Below are 19,777 nucleotides of genomic sequence, written 5' to 3' on the forward strand. Positions count from 1 at the left end.
GAGTGACTGGTTGTGTCTGTTGTGTTATTCGATGTACTGGTAATCCGTCCAGGTGTTCTTGTTTTGCTGATAGGTTCTTGACCCGCCATGACCATAATCAGGTTGAGGTATTTACAAAATATGAAAGAATGAATGAAGTCATAGAACTTAAAGTGATTGGTTTAATTAATTGAAAATTGTGGTTTTAAGTTCAATTAACCACTAATTTGGCTAGCCTATTTTAGCCACTGCAGTGTTTGGTTTGTAAATATTGTTTGTTGAGTCAGTTGTACACAAAGGCTGAGATATAATCTAAAACAATTTAGCATGAAATTTAAGTCTGGTTTTAAATCATGGCCCTGTTTTCAAGTACCAAAGTAAACAATTAAGGAAAGACTCGGTACGTTTTCAAAATGTTCTTTAGCGTTTAAATTTTGAATTGCATTGTTGACACCGGAGCCATTAAGTTAACCATTAGCTGTACATTGTTCAGGTTTGTCCTTCAGCGAAGTGTGTGTCCACAGTCCTCTCACTACACGGACTTTAGGGGTTTGGAAAGCTGGTTCACAACAGGGGCATCGCGCGGCCGGCGAGCTTTTCTGCTATTGGCTGAGAGCTGAAGGGGCGGGGCTTCCCACATGCTATTGGTCAAGGGGGAGTAAGCCTCTGCTTCTGGTCTCGGCGTTCCAGCACAGCTACGAGCCAATTATTCGTGGTGGGTGGTACTCGCCACTAGCGCTTTAAACGCTGCTATTGGCTGAGTAGTGCCGGGGGGCGGGGTCACTTCTCATATCTGCAGGAGCTTTGATTTGGGCTCAGGAGCTGCGGAGCCAGACAATAGCAGAGAGAGAGAGAGAGAGAGAGAGAGAGAGTGTGTTATAACGAGGAGAGAAACAGTCCAAATGCGAACAGAAAAACGGAGCGATATCAGACACGAGAGAGAGAGAGAAAGAAAAGAGAAATGCTGTGTCTTTATTCATCCCTGGGGATATTTGCGGCATGAACGGTCCGGTTAGGGAACCTCAGTTAGAATAAGGACGGATTTAATGGTGAGTAAATACTTCAACATCAGCAGCAAGAAAATTACGAACCGTTGTTGTTGTAATATTTACCGTGTATTTAAGTGTGAGCTGGATAACATCAACGGGGCGTTATTATACGGTCAGTGGTCTGTCTGTATGTGTGTTTATGGGCTGTTGGAGGTGTTGTCTGTTTGTAAATACAAGCCTGGTATAGCTTTTTAGCAGCACTGCGGACTGTCATTCAGCTAGTGGCACAAAATAATGTAAAAACGTAAATTACTTTAAATCCATTTACTAAATCCACGTTTCTTCCTAGTACCCGTGCTTTCTCCTTTCTGCTTTCTGAGCAGGTGCAGAAATGGACTCCCAGCCTCACAGAAGAGGTTTAATTAAGCATGCAAATGATAAGCATGAATAATAAAGAGTCCCAGTGCTGTAGAGGACTGTGGTGGTGCTGGCTGGCCTGCATTGGGGTCATTGTGTGTGTGTGTGTGTGTGTGTCTGTTAGAGACAGAGAGAGTTGTTGTTCTTGAGCTGCTGGAGAGGATGAGTCAGGATCCTGTAGGTAACACGCTGGTGAAAACTGAGACTGTCCCAGGTAGAAAATACAAGAAAACCACCAGGATCTGGTCATTCAGAATTAAATCATCTAAAATCAGTGGTAGAAAAAAGTAAAATGCCCCCCTCTTTCCCCCGGGACAGATTTTACTCCTCTGCTAGCCGTTGTAACATTGCTGTGAAGATGTGATTGAATTTAGCCATAGGTTATAGGGATAGGTTAGTGTGTATATATATAACACCACTCAGAATTATTGGAATAGTGCACCATCACTCCATCATCTGCTCCACATTTCTGTTCTTAGGGGTGATGTATGCCCCTCTAGCAGCACTTGGCATTGAGCATGGTGAACATTTAGCTCACATGTTTTTGTTTGTTTTTTTTTTGTTTTTTTTAAATAACATTGTGTTCACCTTAAAGTGACTGACTGAATAAATAATTATAATTCAAATATTTTAATTATTGAATATTGTAATTAAATTTAAGCATTTAATTTTATACATTGAAATATGTATGATTTTCATTTCGATAAAATATTTAAATATGATATGTCATCCTTCTTGAAAGTAAAACATATTTGTTTTACTTTTTTGAACATAGCACCTGTCCTTCACACTGTGTGAACATTTAATGATGAATGGACCAACAAAAATACTCTAAAATTACTTGGATTCAAATCTTTTTTCACTGACTTCCATTTAAAGTTATAAAAAAGGCTTTCCCTTCTGCTGTAAAGGTACTGTTTTTAACATGCATGCTGTTCTTTGGAATGTGAAAATGTGTAAATTTGTGTTTGGATGTCCTGTGTTGTGCCTCAGTGAGATTGTGCAGAGATGCTGCTGGCTGAATAAGAGGATATATATTAGCCTTTTGGGTTTTGTGAAATCACAAATCTGTGAGTTACAAATATGCTTGGTTTCTACTTATGGACAGGGAGGTGAACAGTGTATGTGTAACTTTTTACTGCACTTATATTCTAATCAATCTTATTTCAGAATAAGACAAAAGACAAAAGACAAGTAGACAGTTAGAATTCAGTAACGTGTGCCCTTTAACAGCGTGCTTTAGGATGACACAGAAATGTCATGAATCATGGACCCAGTACGTCTTTCATAATCTACATACAAGGGCTGGACTGATATGTAAAGCTTATGGGTCTCAAACCTTAATCCATGTGTGAAGTTGTTGATTATGATTATGAAAACGATGGTGAAAAAAAAAAAAAAAACATCTGCACAAGAAACTTTAGGCTTATAATCACAGGCAGCACTGGCTTTGGATGTGGGACACTCTCTTGTTTACCTTCTGTTTATCTCATAGAAATGGATTCAGTTTCAAGGACATATGCAATGCTGTTGAAATGAATACTGATATGAATACATTAGGCACTGTTATTGTTGTCCAGGCAGAGTTGCTTCCTTTTTTCCTTGTTTATCCCCGGATGATCCACGTAGCCGCAGGTGTGCAAGTTATTCATGGGAACTGATTGTTCCCAGTTTGATGGACATCAGCCTGCTCCCCACTAGAATTAAAGGAGAAATAAACACACACAAAATCAAAGCTAAAAATCCATAAATAATATATTTATACTAGGAGCTCTTAAATATCCTCCTTCTGTTCTTCAGATTCATTTTAAGGACATTTTGGTGTACCACAGAGACCATTAGAGTAGATTAAGATGTAAATATAGGGGAAATGCTTTAAATATTGATATAATATCATTGTAAACAAGTTGAGAGAGAGAGAGAGAGAGAGAGAGATATTCACAGTGACTGTGATAGGAATAAAGGTTTGCAGAGTTTAAAACACAGTTGAGGAAACTAGGATCCTGCGCTAATCCTCCAACATCAGTACGTGACCTCACCAATGTTTTTTTTTGTGGTGGAATGGTATCATAAACTCACAGAAGGATTCCACCATCTGTAACATCTTACTAGTACAGTGGAGGTTGGTGGGACACTGTCACAGTTAATACTCTTGATTTCAGAATCAATGGATGAGCAGGTATTGAATGGAGCATTTCACAACAAAACTCCTTTACGTTGTATTCTGAAATATTAGAGAAATGGGTAGAATTCCCTTGTGCAGTTTTTTTCAGCGTTCAGTAATACAGAGGACGATCCACAGACCTGACAAAGACAGGAATACAAATTGTGTGTATTTTGCTCTGATCCTCTTTTTCACACCCCTGTGGTCAGAACACAAGGTGAGAAACTCGCAGCTTTTAATTAATGATTCAGGAAGTGGACAGGCTCCACAGGCCGTGCTGTCTGCCGCTTCACAGCCTATGTACAGAAATGTACTCTGATATACACACCGTGGTCAGAGATGTCTGAACACCTGCACTTCCACTGAAAGCAAGGCTTATTTTTTTTTTTTTTAATTTAAATGTCATTTTTTCATATTATTAGTTATATACAGTAGGTACAGCACAGCATGTATATGCCCTTTTATAAAGTACCATTGCAAAGGGGAAAAAAAAGAGAAAAAGAAAAATGATAAACAGAGACATAATAACAATAATATTAATGAGATAAAATAATATACAAGATCAATATTGCATATTCCACTGCTCTCCAAAGCTGGAGACTGTTGGCGCTGAGCATGGTGTTGTCAAGCTTATGTGCAGCTGTTTTTCATTTGCAGCTGAATGTCTGCTCTTCAATGGTAAGGACCCCATAAGACCACAACAGAGCAGGTATTATTTGGGTGGTGTAACGTTCTCAGAGCTGCACTGACACTGACGTGGTGGTTCTGTGTTAGTGCGTATGAGTGGATCAGACACAGCAGTGCTGCTTGCCTGCCAAGCTGGCCTGAGATTAGTCCACCAACCAAAATTATCCTGCCAACAGTGTCCTGTGTCCACTGATGAAGGACTAGAGTATGACTTTACATCTGCAAGGTGGGACCAACATGTCTGATAGAGTGTACAGTGAGTGGACACCATGTTTTAAAACTTTAGGCACACTGCTGTGTCTGATCCACTGTACCAGCACAACACACACTAACGCACCACCTCCTCATCAGTGTCCTGACCATTGAGAGCAGGGTGAAATGGGAATAAGAAGGTATGCAGAGAAATAGGTGAACTACAGTCTGTAATTTTAGAACTAAAAAGTTCTGATAAAATGGAAAATGTGTGTAGATACGAGGTTGGTGTTCCTTCAGTCTATAGTATATTTGCCCATAAAACTGTCTCCTGCTTTTTCCTTTGCTACTTGGAAAAAGTCTTACATAACACAGTGAGGCATCAGGAGATTGAGAAGCTAAACTGTCAGCAGAGCTATTGGCTTCAGAGTGCCTGCTCTATTACCACTCCTTTGAACATTTCCAAAGGATTGAAACATTTTCTCAGTGTCTGGAAAGCTGCCTGCGCGGCCAGGCTGCCCGATAGCTCTCTTGATTTGCTGGCTCGGAAAAAAAGGCCTGGCCAATGTTTATGCACTTGTCCAACATTTCGCAACTAATCACCATTCTTCTTTGAGGAGAACAGCAGCACCATATGCAGCTCCACCCTTGTGATGAGCCTGTTTAGCCGTGTTAAATGCTTATGTTATGGTCCCAAGCGGGTTTTAATGACTCATTTTTAAACAATCGAGGCAGTGGTGAGAGCTGTAGGGCCCAACAGCTGGAAGGCCTTCTGGCTCCAGGTCTGCTGTCAACTGTATTTAACACCAAATTAAGTACTCTGTGATTCAGCAAATTTACAGTTTAAATGCTCCTAGGCAGAGCTGGGTGATATTTTTACCCTCAGTTCACTGAAAAGGCTTGTACTGTAAATATTCTCAAGTATTAAAGCTGGGATTTGTTTTCTAATATTTCTTGTTTAGGTTCTCCTCCATGTTGCTTCCATATGGCAGAATCACGTGACTTCATGGTTTTAAGGGGACAGTATGAACACCCAGTAGAGGACACATTAATATAATTAAACAATAAAAAAGGATATATAGGAAAGAAAAAGAAAATCTATATACTCAGTATAAGCAAGAATACATGGGTTAGACTTTCTGAATGTAGATTTTGATTCATTTTCAATTAAGTGCCCATCCTTATCCCTAGGGCAAATTACATGTTGTGCTGTTTTTCTGCAAAGATGACTGTAAAGTACATCCTCTACTGCTAATACACAAATATGGATTTTCTTTTCAGCTAATTATAGTCTACCACTTCTGTTCATTTATGGAATGTGTTCACTGATTCATTCAACTTTTATAATCACTTCATTCTGCTCAGGGTCCAGTGGGCAGTAAATTCTTGTCCTTTAGAAAATGAAATAAAACAAAAAAATTTGACCGCAAGTTCCCAGCCATCTGCATAGGACCCGCATCATTGTTGACAAATCCTGGACCAGAGCTATGTAGCTATATATGAAATTATTGGTTCATATTATTTCTCTCTACCTGTTATTAATCAGTATCATATTAATATTAAGCTGTTTTTGAGGTGGAAAAAACATTGCAGACATTATGACCAGGGATTATGGGAAAACAAAAATGTTTTCTTCAAAATGATGTTATATTATACATTAATCCAACAACTCGGAGCATTCTTAAACTAATTATATTTTGTTGCCTTTTTTTGCTAACGTAGTATTTGCCCTTTAGAACATACATTTTTCAGTTTGCCCTCCATCAGTGCAGCACGTTCACTTATTGAGGGTAACCAGCTGCAAGTCTGCAATTTGAACTAGTGTTGGAAGTGTGTGAGGAACTTGCAAGTACCCTCTCAGGGCACTTAGAAACAGTCCTGGGGAAGCGCAGAGCTCAGGCGACATGAATATTCTAGAGGGGCTGAGAGAGCCGTTGACTTCCTTGCTATATATATATATTCATCTTGTTCCCAGGGCTGCAACCCTCCGATAAGTGGGATGGCAAATGAATGGAGAAGCAGCTCTGGTGCTGGAGCGAATCCTAGCTTCAGGGAAAAGCACGAAATGCTTTAGGTTGTTGCATTTTGTGGCTAATCGTTTAAAACTCAGTGGATGACGATGGGAGGAAATGGGATGGCTATTCAAATTTTCTCCATCCACTCTCCTGATCTGGAATTGATATTGCAATATGCATATGGAATTGTCGCAATCAGGCAAGGTATATCTGTTTACACAGATTTATACACTGCAAGCCTTGTGCACACTGCATCCAGATGATTTGTGTTGTTGTGGTTTGCCTGCTTGGCCGCTGGAGGTCATGTGTCTTGACTCTTGACTAATACACCAGTGCGTTTGTCTGGATTTGGGATGTGCAACATCTGGTGGCTAGCTAGGGGAAATACAATAACAAAGTGGCACTTCAGTGAAGATGATATAATTTCTTATGAAAATTATTAAATACATATATTCTAATGCTAATTTTTAACTTAATTTTCTAAATGCTTAAATCATTCTGACAATTAAATAATGAGTAGAAATAGGCTGATAGCCTGTATATATAAATAAATATAAAAGAATAGCCCAAATTATTATTATTATTATTATTATTATTGTTATTATTATTATTGACCCAAAAAAAAAACAAAAAAACATATTTTTAGGGCCCCCTAGTTGCTTGTTGGGCATTCATATTTAGCAAAAACAATCAACAGTCATAGCAGCTGGGATTTAACCCCAGAAACAATGTCCTTCAGTGAGAAGACACTGCTCAAAATGCACTTCAGTTCCGCTCTTGCCATGTGCTAACAGTTTGGACAATTTTTCCCCAAATGTTCATTCATTACATTACCATTATTGTAGAAGGTTGTGGACAGAAAAATGTCATTTATTAACACATTTTTATAATCACTGGACTTGTGTCATGAACTTGCTGAACGGCTTGTTTTTAACCTTGTGTATCTTGAGCGTGCACATAATGTGTGGTCCAGTGTGTAGTTTCTGTGATTAGCTGCAGCATCTACATCTGTTTGCCAAAATATACAGACAACCTTTCTAAATGAGTAAAAGACCCTCCTCAATGTGCTGTGGAGCATTATCACTGTGTTCTTCACAATGATGATACACCATCTAATACAATTTGGTTGTGTTGGAACGCTAGTAATCGTGACTATTTTTTAAATATATTTATGCTTTTAAAAACCTTGATTCACTGAAACATTTGGAATGTAAATTTATGCTGATAAAACACTAGTCCTCATTTCTGACCACATTTCTGGAAGACCCTGTGTATTTAAAGACTTATTTTAAACAACAGAAAACAATCCAAATGACTGGAACATAAAAATGCTCTAATGCTTCCTGCAGGAAAGAACAGTAACAGTGGGCTTAGCCATTAATAGAAATCACTGTAATAAAACCCAGCTATGCACAGCAGAAACAGTAAAACATTCATCTCATTTTCAGCCCATTGTGCTGTACACTTTCTGCATTTTTGCATCTGTTTGCCTTAAAGCCATGCAGCGCTGACATTGTCTTTGACCCTGTGAGTCATATCTCTCCAGCCCAGCTTCCATTTTGTACTGTCCCGCAATGTGTGAGCCGTGGTGGTACGACTGTCTGTGTTAGTCGCCTGTCCAGCTCCTGCAACTACTTAATAAATCCACCTCCAGACTATTGGATTGCTCTGTGCTGAAAGAGCCATGATATGAAAATCGAACAGGATGTACAGAGCGGGACTTTGGCTGTGGTGAAGATATGATGAGGGAACATGATACAACCCACCTAGCCCACCCAGGAAGCGGACCATGTGCTGTAACCTGCAGTGCAAGCTAAGCACTTCTGATCTGACGCCAATAACAAATGGTCTTCTCTGTTTACAGCCACTGCAGTGTTCTGAAACAGACAAACAGACTTAAACCAGGACTTGACCGATATATCGTTTAACTGATAAAATTGCCAATACTGAATATTCTTCAAATATACTGGCATCAGTGAGAAATTGTGCTGATTTAAACACTGAAAATGTCTCTTTAAATGTCATCAGAGTCTGATAAATTTTTTGGCTGACAATATCGTCCAATATTGATGACACAGTTTTATTAGTATTGGAGAAAATTTCAGAAGAAATTTACTATTATTTCTATTTTTCATGTTTTTTAAACATTTATAATTTAAGATTTTCCAAGAAGAGATTATTCACAGTGTCCTAAATTACATTTTGTTTTTTCGTAATGATTGAATTTTGCAGACAAATAATAGTGAAATATCAGTGGAAAAAAAAGAGACAACTGCAGTAAATGCTGTGGATTGATCTGGGAGCAGTGAAATGGGGCGTAAAAGGCACTGCTGTAGATCGCTGAAGGGAAAGGCAGAAGAAGCTGCAGAACATTTTCTGTGTGGCTGATTATGTAATGGTGTGATTATTTCTTCCCACCTCAAGTTAAACAGTGCCACTTTGCTTTAAAATATAGTGTAATTTTGATTGTGAAATGAAGAACTGCCAAGCTGCTTTAGGCCAGATACACGCTGTTGTCTCTGGTTTCATAGTGCTCAGCCGGTGCACTACGCTCCCAAACATATTGACGAGACAACAGGGAGAGACCTGCATGTTGGATGAGTGTATGCAGAATCCTTTAGAATCTTTAGAAAACATCTTGCAGATGTTCAGGCTAATTACTTCAACTGGAGCAAGGCTGAGACCAGGAACAATACAGAGTATGGATCATTTACCATGTAGTGGACTCTAGGGAAGGCAGGAAAGCACAGCTTCCAGTTTTTTTTAACCCCGCAGAGGTCCAAAATAGGGCTGAACAAATTGGAGAAAATTGATCTTGTTGCGTTTTTTCTGATGGTAATTGAAATTCCAGTTATTTTCTGTCAGGTGTACACCCTTAAGGGTTTTTTCAAAGAAAGCCAATTTATCAATTTTTCTAGCTTGAGGGTTAACGGCAGTATTTCAGATTTCCACTCAGGTATGGTTGTGATATCATTAACCTGATTTTAAAGACAAAAGGAAAAATAAATCGCTCATTAATCGTAATAAAGGTAAAATCTTCAGTTAATCTCAACGTTGATTTGCATTGATGTCGTTCAGCACTATGTTGCATAATAAATGACGTTTACTTTTGAATTATATGTCTGATATATAATAGCATTTTCCACTGCATGGTACCAGCGACATCACCAGCTACATCTCAGGGTATTCCCATGCTAGTGGAAACCTAGCATCAAGTACCAGCAGGGAGTAGAGTCGAGTAGTATAGGTACCATGCAGTGGAAAAGTGCTATAACACGGAGCATTAAGGTTGTACACCCCATGGAGGGTCCTGTTAATCTCTGGTTGTGCCTCTTTTTGTATGACCGCAGTAACACTGTGTTGGAGAGCACTCCTGCTCCTGCGAAAGCATGAGCTCCTCTCCAGTTGACCCTCGTGTGTCCGTGGACATCCTGGAGGAGCTACAGCTCTTTACAGCCCAAAACCTGGAGAAGCTTGAGGTCAACAAGTACTATGAAGTCATCAGGGAGCTGGGGAAAGGCACCTATGGGAAGGTGGACTTGGTCATCCATAAAATCAGAGGTAAAGTGTGGTCATGCACTCTGTTTGTGGATCTGCTAAAACAAAAGAAAACAATTTACAAAAACATACCTTCATGAAAATTGTCTTTATATGCTTTTGTTTTGTCTCCTCTATCCCTAATGTAGGCACTAAAATGGCTCTAAAGTTCCTCAAGAAGAAAACCACCAAGCTAAAGAGCTTTTTGAGAGAGTACAGTATCTCACTGTACCTCTCCCCCTGCCCCTTCATAATCAACATGTTCGGCATTGCATTTGAGACAGAGGATTACTACGTTTTTGCACAGGAGTATGCTGTAGCAGGGGATCTCTTTGACATAATTCCACCTCAGGTAATCCAAACCCCTCACTCTCTTTTAACAACAGTTCGGTTCCGGATTAGCATTTCATTTACAGTATGCTAAGGTCTGATTTTAATATTTTTGTATTAACAGTATGCTGTGCAAATACAGAGAATACTCTTTATTCTGCTTGGACCTCAGCATCATCAATAAGTGTTTTTATTATTATTATTATATAAGTAGTATAGTATAGCAGTATAGTAGTGTAGTATTATTATTATTATTATATAATCTAGTATAAGCAGATTGTATAAAATGGACAGAGAAGCTGTACTAACAGCAAAAGTGCATATCTAATTTTAAGTGGAAAAATATCATGATATATGTAGAAAATCAGCTTTGACCCAAGCCCAGTAAAAGTGGTTTGGTGTTGGAGGACACAGTATAGAGGCCAACAGTACCTGCCCGTCATCTGCCAAACCGCAGATATGCTTCATCAAACAAGGAGCTGAAGCAGAAGGCACCAGCCAGAGGGAATGGCCCTTACTGAAACCCGGATGTGAACGGCAGATGAGGGATGACCTTAACCAGCAACTTATGTTTCCACCAGAAGTAACCACAACTTCCCTACGGCCAGACATCTTCCTGCGGTCCATCCCTGCCCAGACAGTACTCAATACAGAGCTCACATTACCATGGGAAGAGATGATGTAGGTAGGCTTTGAAAGGAAAAGGGTAATTACAGCAAGCTTGCTGCAGCATGCACAGAAGCAGAACCGAGAGCACGTACCTACCCTGTTGAAGTCAGATGCAGAGGTTTCGTTGGAAAAGCCACTCAACAGCTACTGAAAACCCTCTGAGAGTCAAAGCAAACAAAGGCACTCAGGGAACTCCCCGAGGAGGCAGAGAAAGGGAATTTCTGGGAATCTTTAGTAGGGCACTACCAGGAAAAATTCCAGGTAATGTTGGGGAAGATGTTGGGGGTGGTCCCGTTCACTTTTAGAGCTCCACCGGGTTAACTCTGGAATGTTTATGTATTACTGTGCATGTGTGAAAGGGCCATTAGTGTTCCTTTAAATGGAACAGTGTGCACTTATCTGACTGGGAATTAAATAAAAAAAGTGTGATCTGTGATATTCAGACAGTTTTAATCACAGTGTGTGTGTGATGAATAAAATGAATACCATTCACCAGTTACATATTGGCAGGTCTGAGACAGCACTTCTGACATTTGATTTGATGGAAAAAATGACTACTTAAGTAACAGTAGTTAGTATTTTACCTTACATTTGCATTATTGTGATTACATCATTTATTGTGAGGCTTCATTGACCTGTAACAGAGACAATAGAGCCTTTGCCATTGCTGCTCTGGGCTCAGCACTGCAGAAGCTGCACTATGCACTACTAACGTTTGGAGCCTCCTCCCTGCCCCCTCTACCTTGATTTCAAGACAGTGCAGTAAAAGTTAATTACACTCTGCAACACTAGGGGTAGCCCAGGAGCAAAAATGCCACATCTGAAATCAGTTGGGTGGAGGAGGGAGGAGGAGTGGTTTCCTATCCTCCACTAAAAGATACATAGGGCAGTTTCTACAGTACTCAACTTGGAGTAGCAACAACAGGAGCTCTGTTCTCCCTATTACAGCTCAGGGGAGTGTCATCAATATAGTCGCTTTCCAGTGAAAAGTAGGTTGAAGATGGTAAACGTTGTAGAAGACCCAGGAGTATTAAAGCGTTTTCTTTGTGCATTATTCCAGGTGGGTCTTCCGGAGTCGGTGGCTAAACGCTGTGTCCACCAAGTGGCGATTGCGCTGGATTACCTTCACAGCAAGAAGCTGGTGCACCGTGACATCAAGCCTGAGAACGTGCTGATCTTTGACCGGGAGTGCCGTAAGGTGAAGCTGTCGGACTTCGGGATGACGAGGCGTGCTGGCTCACCAGTGAAGCGAGTGAGCGGCACTATCCCGTACACGGCCCCAGAGCTGTGCGACGCAGCAGCGAGAGATGGATTCCGTGTGGACCGCGCTGCAGACGTGTGGGCCTTCGGCGTGCTTCTGTTCTGCATGCTGACCGGTAACTTCCCCTGGGAGAAGGCCATGCCCTCAGATGCCTTCTACGAGGAGTTTGCGCGCTGGCAGAGGCGCAGGACGCCCGCAGCTCCCTCGCAGTGGCGCCGCTTCGGAGACGGAGCGCTCCAGATGTTCCGCAAGTTGCTTGCCTTAGAGCCTGAGCGTCGCTGCCAGGTCAAGGAGGTGTTCATCCACTTTGGTCATCGCTGGATGCTGGACGGAGAAGGGGGAGGAGGCCCCCACCAACAGGGGGCACTTGGCTCTTCCTCGGAGGAGGAGGATGAGCTGCTGGCCGACCGCATGAAGCAGCAGACCCTGTCTCCGGAAGTAGGCGGAGTCAAAAGTGGAGCACCAACGGAAGCGTCACCCATGGCTGCTGCCCACCACTTTACCTCCGTGTCCACCAACAGCTCTGTGTCGTCTACCAACAGCTACGAGCGCGTGCCCAGGGACAGCGCCCCCAACGGACGCATCCTGGTCACTACCCCCATAGAGATCTGTGTGTAGAGACCCTGGACATGCACAGAGGTCACCAACCCTGCTCCTGGATGTCTGCTTAGGGCTACACAATATATATACTACATTTCATTGTGATTATACTGCCTCATATTAGGACTGCAGTTAGCAGATGTAGTTCTGCCGGTACTCAAGAAGGATTTTTATGGATTATATGTTCCTTAATATTTTCATTTCAGAATCCTTTTGCTCATGAACATGTGTGAGGCAAGTAATCCAGTATTTGTGAGTAATTGATGCCTTGCTCGACATGGGTAGCCGCATCTACTGCTTTGCTAAAGGTCACAGCACTAATTTTGGAGCTTTAGGGTTTTACTTCAGACTGAAAATACAGTAACTGGAAACCAAACACACTGCAAATCTGAAAATACACTACTAAGCCACAGAATATATTAATCAAAATTACAACATACCTTGCTACAATTTACAAATGCACTGCTAACTGATGGACACTATAAACCAGTGGTTCCCAAATTTTTTTTGCAGGGCCCCACTTTTGTAGATAAGAATAGTTTCAAATTCAAAGTTTTTTTCTCTTCCACGCACATAAACTCATATAAGGATTTCACTGTGGCTGACTGGTCTCATTCGTTTGCCTTGCTGCATGCCCCCTGCAATAGCTCTGCACCTGCATTTTAGAAGCCACAGCTATAAACATTTAGAATATATGACATCCACTCTACACTGTTTAAACAGAATCCAAATTCAGAGCACAATGGATTCTAACCACAACAAAATGTTTATTCTGAACACACAAAAGTATGTGCGAGGCTTATAGCTTTTACATGCACTCCGTAACCCGTTCTTAATTTCTGCAGTTATCTGATTACTCACATGGTCACACAAACAGCATACTCTTATTTAAGATCGGAATAAAGCCTAGAATGAGGTTAAGAAAATAGAGCTGGATTTCAGCTCAGTAAACTGATCTCTCGGTGCATGTATACTCATACTGTGACTTTTTGAGGATTTCTTGGTATGCACATGCGCGTAGACATATCCAGACAAAGTGTAAGGCCTTCTCCGGCTCTTACCTTTCAGCAGCTGCGTCCAGGAAGAATGCTCATTTTTAAAAAGCTTGTCTCCGAAAGCTGTGAGATGAGCAGCACTGTGTAATTTTAGAAATCATAAGGAAATAGATCCATATTTGCAGTTAAGGTGGGTCCATGTCTATGCTGCAGCAGGTACTTTATGTCACATCATCCTGTGATATTATTGTCTGTTGCCAAGTTTTCCCATTCCCAGAGCGCATGTAAACATGCTCATCAGATCACTTAAAATCTGATAGAGTTCTGTTATGAATATGTGCATGTAAACGTACTCAGTAAACGCAGAGAACATCTAAGACAGTCGCCTATCCATACCTCATGCTCAGTGCCCTTTTTTGTGTAGCATTTAGCTATTTTTACCATAGAAACTATTGTACGCGAACGACAGTGCAGTGCTCTGTGGTTGATTTATTGGTTCCTGTGTTGTCACTGTACTGAAGGCAATATCATAATGAGGATGATGAGTATCTATTGTGCAGCCCAACTTCCTGCCAAGTACAACTTAAAACACATCTCATCCAGCTTGTATCAGCTCTTAAAAACACCACTTTGATGGAGTCTCTCGGGCTAATTAGGGTTGGAGCCAGATCTCCGGGGGTGGGGCTGGTGACCACTGCTGTACCAAAAAAAAGTATATAGCTCCTTTAGTGAGTAATATAATTTCACACACTGACACTCCTACCAGGCTCATACCATGATGTAAAGAATAACATTACCGCCGCCGAGTGTGACTCAACAAAGAAACAAAGCAAAAAATGAGGTCAGCCTTGTTGTTTATGAAGCTAGTTTTCTGTTTGTGATTAGAGTCTCTTTATTTATTTAAATTTATTTATTTTATTTTTTTCTTTATACAGTGAGCTGCCTCCTAGAGCCAGACCACATTGCACTCTTTTGGGAAAGATTTCCTTAACCTCTCTGACTGTCTTACAGTGCACTTCCTCAGTGGAAATCTTGAAGGAGAAAGAAGCTGTGAAAAAGAACCCGTCTCCTTTCACAGACAGATAGAATCAGATCACCATCAGAAAGCATAAGCTACACCGAGGATCTGAGCGTGGAAAATGGCAGATCTGCAGGAGTGATTAGGGCTAGACCAAAACATATTCCTTAAAGCAATACCTGATGCAAAAAAAAGAAGAAAAAAAAAAAAAAAAAAAAGAAAATGGAAGTGGACCGGGAAAAATTATGGACTGTGGAAGGTGTTGGACCTCTTTTGGAGGAACAATGGCATAAAAACAGGAAAAAAAATCCTTTTATTTGATGTTGTCAGGAAAACCTTTTTTGAACATACGACAAGAAAACAAAAGCCTGCTGTATACAACCTGGTGTGTGTGTGTGTCTGTGTGCGTGTGTGTATGCGTGTGTGTACTTGTAGGTTTTGGTGATTATACCTTTTTTTCAGTGTTATTTTACATATCTCTAACTTTTCTGACCTCTCTGTATTCAAAAGTATATTTTTTCTATTTATTTGTAGGTAACTAGATGTTTCATTTTATTTTTATTTTTAACCCCCCCTCCTTTTTTGCTACTTTGTTGACACCTGTGCCAAATCCAACTGGGATTGTGCAGCCAAACCTAGTCACTTCCTACATGTGAACCAGATCTTTTAGGATGGAGTAAAAGCATCGCTGAAATATTCTGTCAGTTAAACCCTTCTGGTATTTGTCTGATGGAGCTCATATCAGTGCAGACGAGTGGAACCTATAGCCGCGTGTATCTGAAATCCTCACTAAACAAACAGCGGGATTCTGTGTTAATTCTCAATCCAAATGTCCCCACTGACCTCCAGTATCCTCTTCTAAAAAAAGCCATGTTCGCTTATAATTAAAATGATGTATAATACATATTTTAAAAATAATTTTATTAGGCAGCATTTGAACAGTCACTTCCTGAAGCTAATGTGTTGAAAGCAGGTTTAAAAACAAAAGAAAAGCTGTAGCAGCTGTGACGTTTTGGTCAGAGTATCTCCAAAACAGTAGGGCTCCGAGTGCTCCAAAGGAGGACAACAAATGAACCAGCCACAGTGTCATTAATGCATGAGGGAAGTGAAGGTCCAATGATCCAATCCCACAGATAAGCTTTAATTGCTGAAGATGTTAATGTAGACTCTATATGATAGAAATTACACAGCACCACACTTTGTGTTACAGTAGCTCTACTGTGTGATCAGACCAAGTTCGCCTTCACCCTTCTTAGCTTCAGTGAGCCAACAAGAGCCGGCTGTTCAATTGCTGCCTAACATTCCCCACACCTTGTAACCAGACCATCATAATCTTATCTTTACTTCATGTCAAAATTTCACAAATTAAAATATAAATAAAAATAGATTTAGTAAATAAAAGGTTTTGCCTCAAAGAGACAAGGCCAATATGATTGGATTTGACTCTACGGATATTTGAAGATGTATTTATTGGTTTCACAATGACCTGAACATCTGGAGGGCACTGAATGGTCTAAAATATCTGTATTTTAATACATTTACTGCATGCACAGTAAACAATCCACAGCACACAGTGTCTCTGCTGCACGTCTAATGCTAAATAGGCAACACAAATAATATCGGATATCCACATTGGCCCAGAATTCCTAATCCTATTCTCATCAGCTCCAGCTGTTGCTAGTAACTATGAATATCAACTGATTGAGGGAAAGTCTACTGTGTGGATTTCAGAGCAGTTTTTTGTTTATAAAACTTGAGCTTGAATGGTATCTGTCACATTGCAGGGTGTTTAGGTTTTTTTTGGGTTGCATTTTGCCTACAAGCCCTCCATGACAAACATATCTCTCTGAAGACCTACAGGTGGAAATGAAATTTTATTACTGTATAGTCTTGATTTGACGTACTGTTTTCTTTCCACTTGATTAGCTAATTGTTGTGACCTATATTTTTGTATATTGATTTGAACTTAATGAAGAACCTTAAGATGATGGGGTGTACACACACACGCATCTCCTAGTTGCATGAACATGAAAATAAGCATCCTTTACTGGAAACAATTTGTCATAAAGCTGTGAGGATTGTTAATGTGAATTTATTTTGCCGTAGCACAATTTCTTGCGTAATGTTGCAGAGTGAGATAAACGTTGAAACAACTTAGGGCTAAAATTCTCAAGTCAAAATGATAGTTATACAAAAGTTTGTTTCCAAAGTGTTGTGTTTGTGTGCTGTTGTTATTGTTGTAGTTGTGTTACCGTCTTCCCAACCCTAAAGGACTCTGAGAACAGTGTGGCTATGCTGAGGTCACGGCAAATCATTTTTTGTGATCTGTGTACAGAACAGAAAAGACTGAGATAAATCTGGGGTTAATGCCACACTCAAGAATCTGAATCTGCTGCATAGTGGCCTAAAGACAAACTGGAAAACTGGTGAAGTGATATTTTCTGTGTTTATGTGTAATTTATTTTCCCCACGACACGTGTGCATGAATTTTATATGTGCTGGAATTGTTCAAGAGGATACAAATGAAAAAACAAAAAAAAAAGAAAGAAAACAGGTGATTTAATGTGAGTGTCACCCTCTTGAACTGTAGAAATTAGCTGAATGTTGCGTACATCAGCAGTTATTACTATCTTCCACCTTCTGAACATTTTGTGCAGCTGTTGTCTACAGTAAGAGTAGGCTTTATGGTCAAGAGACATTAGAATAAACCAGTCATTTTTGACATCTCAGTCTCATGGGATGGAAGAGCCCAGAGCCTTGTGCTTTTGCCATTTTACAGCTTAGAACAAAAAGGGATGGACCACCATCAGTGAGTTTTCACTCGGTCAGCACCACCCCCTGCCCTCTGGTCCACTTCTGTCTTTGCAATACTACTGTCTTCCTGTAAGTTCAGATTTATTAAAGTGAGTTGAAGAGTAAAATGTGTGGCTTCTGCGTTTATTGCTTCATTTTTATGACAATGTTGTGGTTTTATTCTAGGGCAAAGGTTTCCTTAAAGGAACACTAGGTAAATTTTGGCATGTTGCAATGTGCAATTCATTTTTACACCAACGTGTGTGTAGGGTGGGGGGTGTCAGGGAAGGGGGGTTCCTACCCTCCTTCAAAAGTTACATAGTAATACAGAAAATAGCAATAGCCATTGTTATTGCTCCTCTGGGTTCAACACTGTAGAAACTGCACTATGTATTACTCACTACTAAACATAGCACAAAAAGTAAGGATTTTTTCATGGGAAGCAAATTTTTCATGCTCACATACTCAACTCTACTGCACATCCCACAAATGCATGTTCCTTACTAACGTGGCACCATTTAAAAGGGGAATTAACAGGCTTTTCAACTGTATAAGATTTATTGCCAAGAAGCATTGTTACAACAAAGAAATAATCTATTAAACACAAATTTCCTAACTTTTTGTGCTATGTTTACCTTTGGAGGAGGGTAGAAAACCCTTGCCCCTTCTACCTTGATTTCAGGAGTTTTGTAAATGTGAATTACATTCTGCAACAGTAGGGTAGCCCAGGAGCAAAAATATCTGAAATCAGTGGGGAGGTGGAGAGAGGAGTGGTTTCTTACACTCCTTCCAAAGCTATATGGTGCAGTTTCTGTAGTGCTGAGCCCAGAGTATCAATGACAGAGGCGCCATTCTCTTTATTACAGGTCAGTGAAGCAGCACAATGATTTTGAAGCTGTAATTTTAAGATAAAAAATCTACCTAGTGTTACTTTAAAGATATCAGCCCTTCTCATTGATAGAAGTGTTGCAAACATAGGCACAGACTGGAGTTACATTAACTATCCACATCGGATTCATGAAAAAAGTCAAACTACATTCAGAACAATATTGCAGACTTAGTATATAAATTACAGGAATATTATATAGACATGGATACAGTAGGTTATAACAGACCTCATACAAAAGTATGTGTATTAGAACTATGTACAGCACAGATGAAAGTGGCACTCATCAGCTCAGATCTGGTCCTAAACAACCTTAAAATCTGTGATGTTAGGTCTAATTAGTTAAATTATGCTTGGGAACATAACACGCAGCTATTTCCCTACTCCCCGAGTGACAGCCATGCAGAAATGTTACAAGCTTAAGCAAGCGACTTCTGTGTGGTGTGAAACAGCTCCTGTCTGTGGTTAGCTTTGTGGAAATGAGAAAAACACAGATGGAAAGAAAACTGCAGAGCAGATAGAAGACAGGAGCACAGCAGTGTGTTAAAGAAAATAAAAGAAGCCAATTTATTATTCAGCACTGACTGCAAATGTTCTAGTTGTCAGTCATGGATAAATAAATTCTGGAGTAAAAATATGACAAAGAATCAGACTCAACCCTGAGAACAAGTTTCAAAAACACAAGACACATGGAAAAAAGGGGAGGGGAAAACAAAAGCAACAGAAGAGTACATTTTGGTACATTTCAGTAAGGTTGGTTGTGTGGTAAACACTTAAAAATGATGGTTCTACTATGGTTCTTTAGTAAAAAATAGTTCTATATAGAACCATGAACATATATATATATTTTAAAAAAAACCTTTGTGGAACCATCATTAAGAGCGTGATATAAAGCTTGTTTCTGAATTAGGCAGAACCTGGAAACTAAACCAAACCTCTGCAGTGACACTTGCAGAAGACTCCAGAAGAATCCAGAAGAACGACCAAAAAACATGGCACATGGCACATGACACAGAGCACAATGAGACAGACACAGGAACATTTTCAACACTGTAAGGTTTCCCACCCAAGTAAAAACTGCCCATTCCACTACAACCAACCAACAGGGACTGGCACCGTTACAAAACACACACAACAGAAAATCCTGCCCACACCCGATTCTCCCAACGCTCACTAATCCCTAATACAATCTGAAGACATGTCTTGCAAATGTACACCATTAAAAAAACCTATATGTATCAGAGG

At 40.1% G+C, this 19,777-nt stretch overlaps 1 protein-coding gene across 2 annotated transcripts; it reads left to right on the forward strand.

Annotated features, from left to right (window-relative positions):
* The first annotated feature begins 868 nt into the window (after nt 1-868).
* Nucleotides 869-17,767, forward strand: bsk146 (brain specific kinase 146). Of its 2 annotated transcripts, XR_010801762.1 has the most exons (5): nt 869-1,028; nt 9,794-10,004; nt 10,130-10,332; nt 12,040-14,676; nt 14,771-17,767. XR_010801762.1 is itself a non-coding variant. In XM_066662673.1 (4 exons), the coding sequence occupies exons 2-4, from the start codon at nt 9,833-9,835 to the stop codon at nt 12,856-12,858; spliced, it is 1,194 nt and encodes a 397-aa protein (XP_066518770.1). In that variant the 5' UTR covers nt 869-1,028; nt 9,794-9,832; the 3' UTR covers nt 12,859-17,767. The 2 variants fall into 2 exon arrangements, 1 of the variants encoding a protein (XP_066518770.1); XM_066662673.1 differs by having other exon boundaries at nt 12,040-17,767.
* The last annotated feature ends 2,010 nt before the right edge of the window (nt 17,768-19,777 follow it).

Source organism: Hoplias malabaricus, chromosome 3 (assembly GCF_029633855.1).
Source record: "Hoplias malabaricus isolate fHopMal1 chromosome 3, fHopMal1.hap1, whole genome shotgun sequence".
In the NCBI taxonomy this organism is placed as follows: Eukaryota; Metazoa; Chordata; class Actinopteri; order Characiformes; family Erythrinidae; genus Hoplias; species Hoplias malabaricus.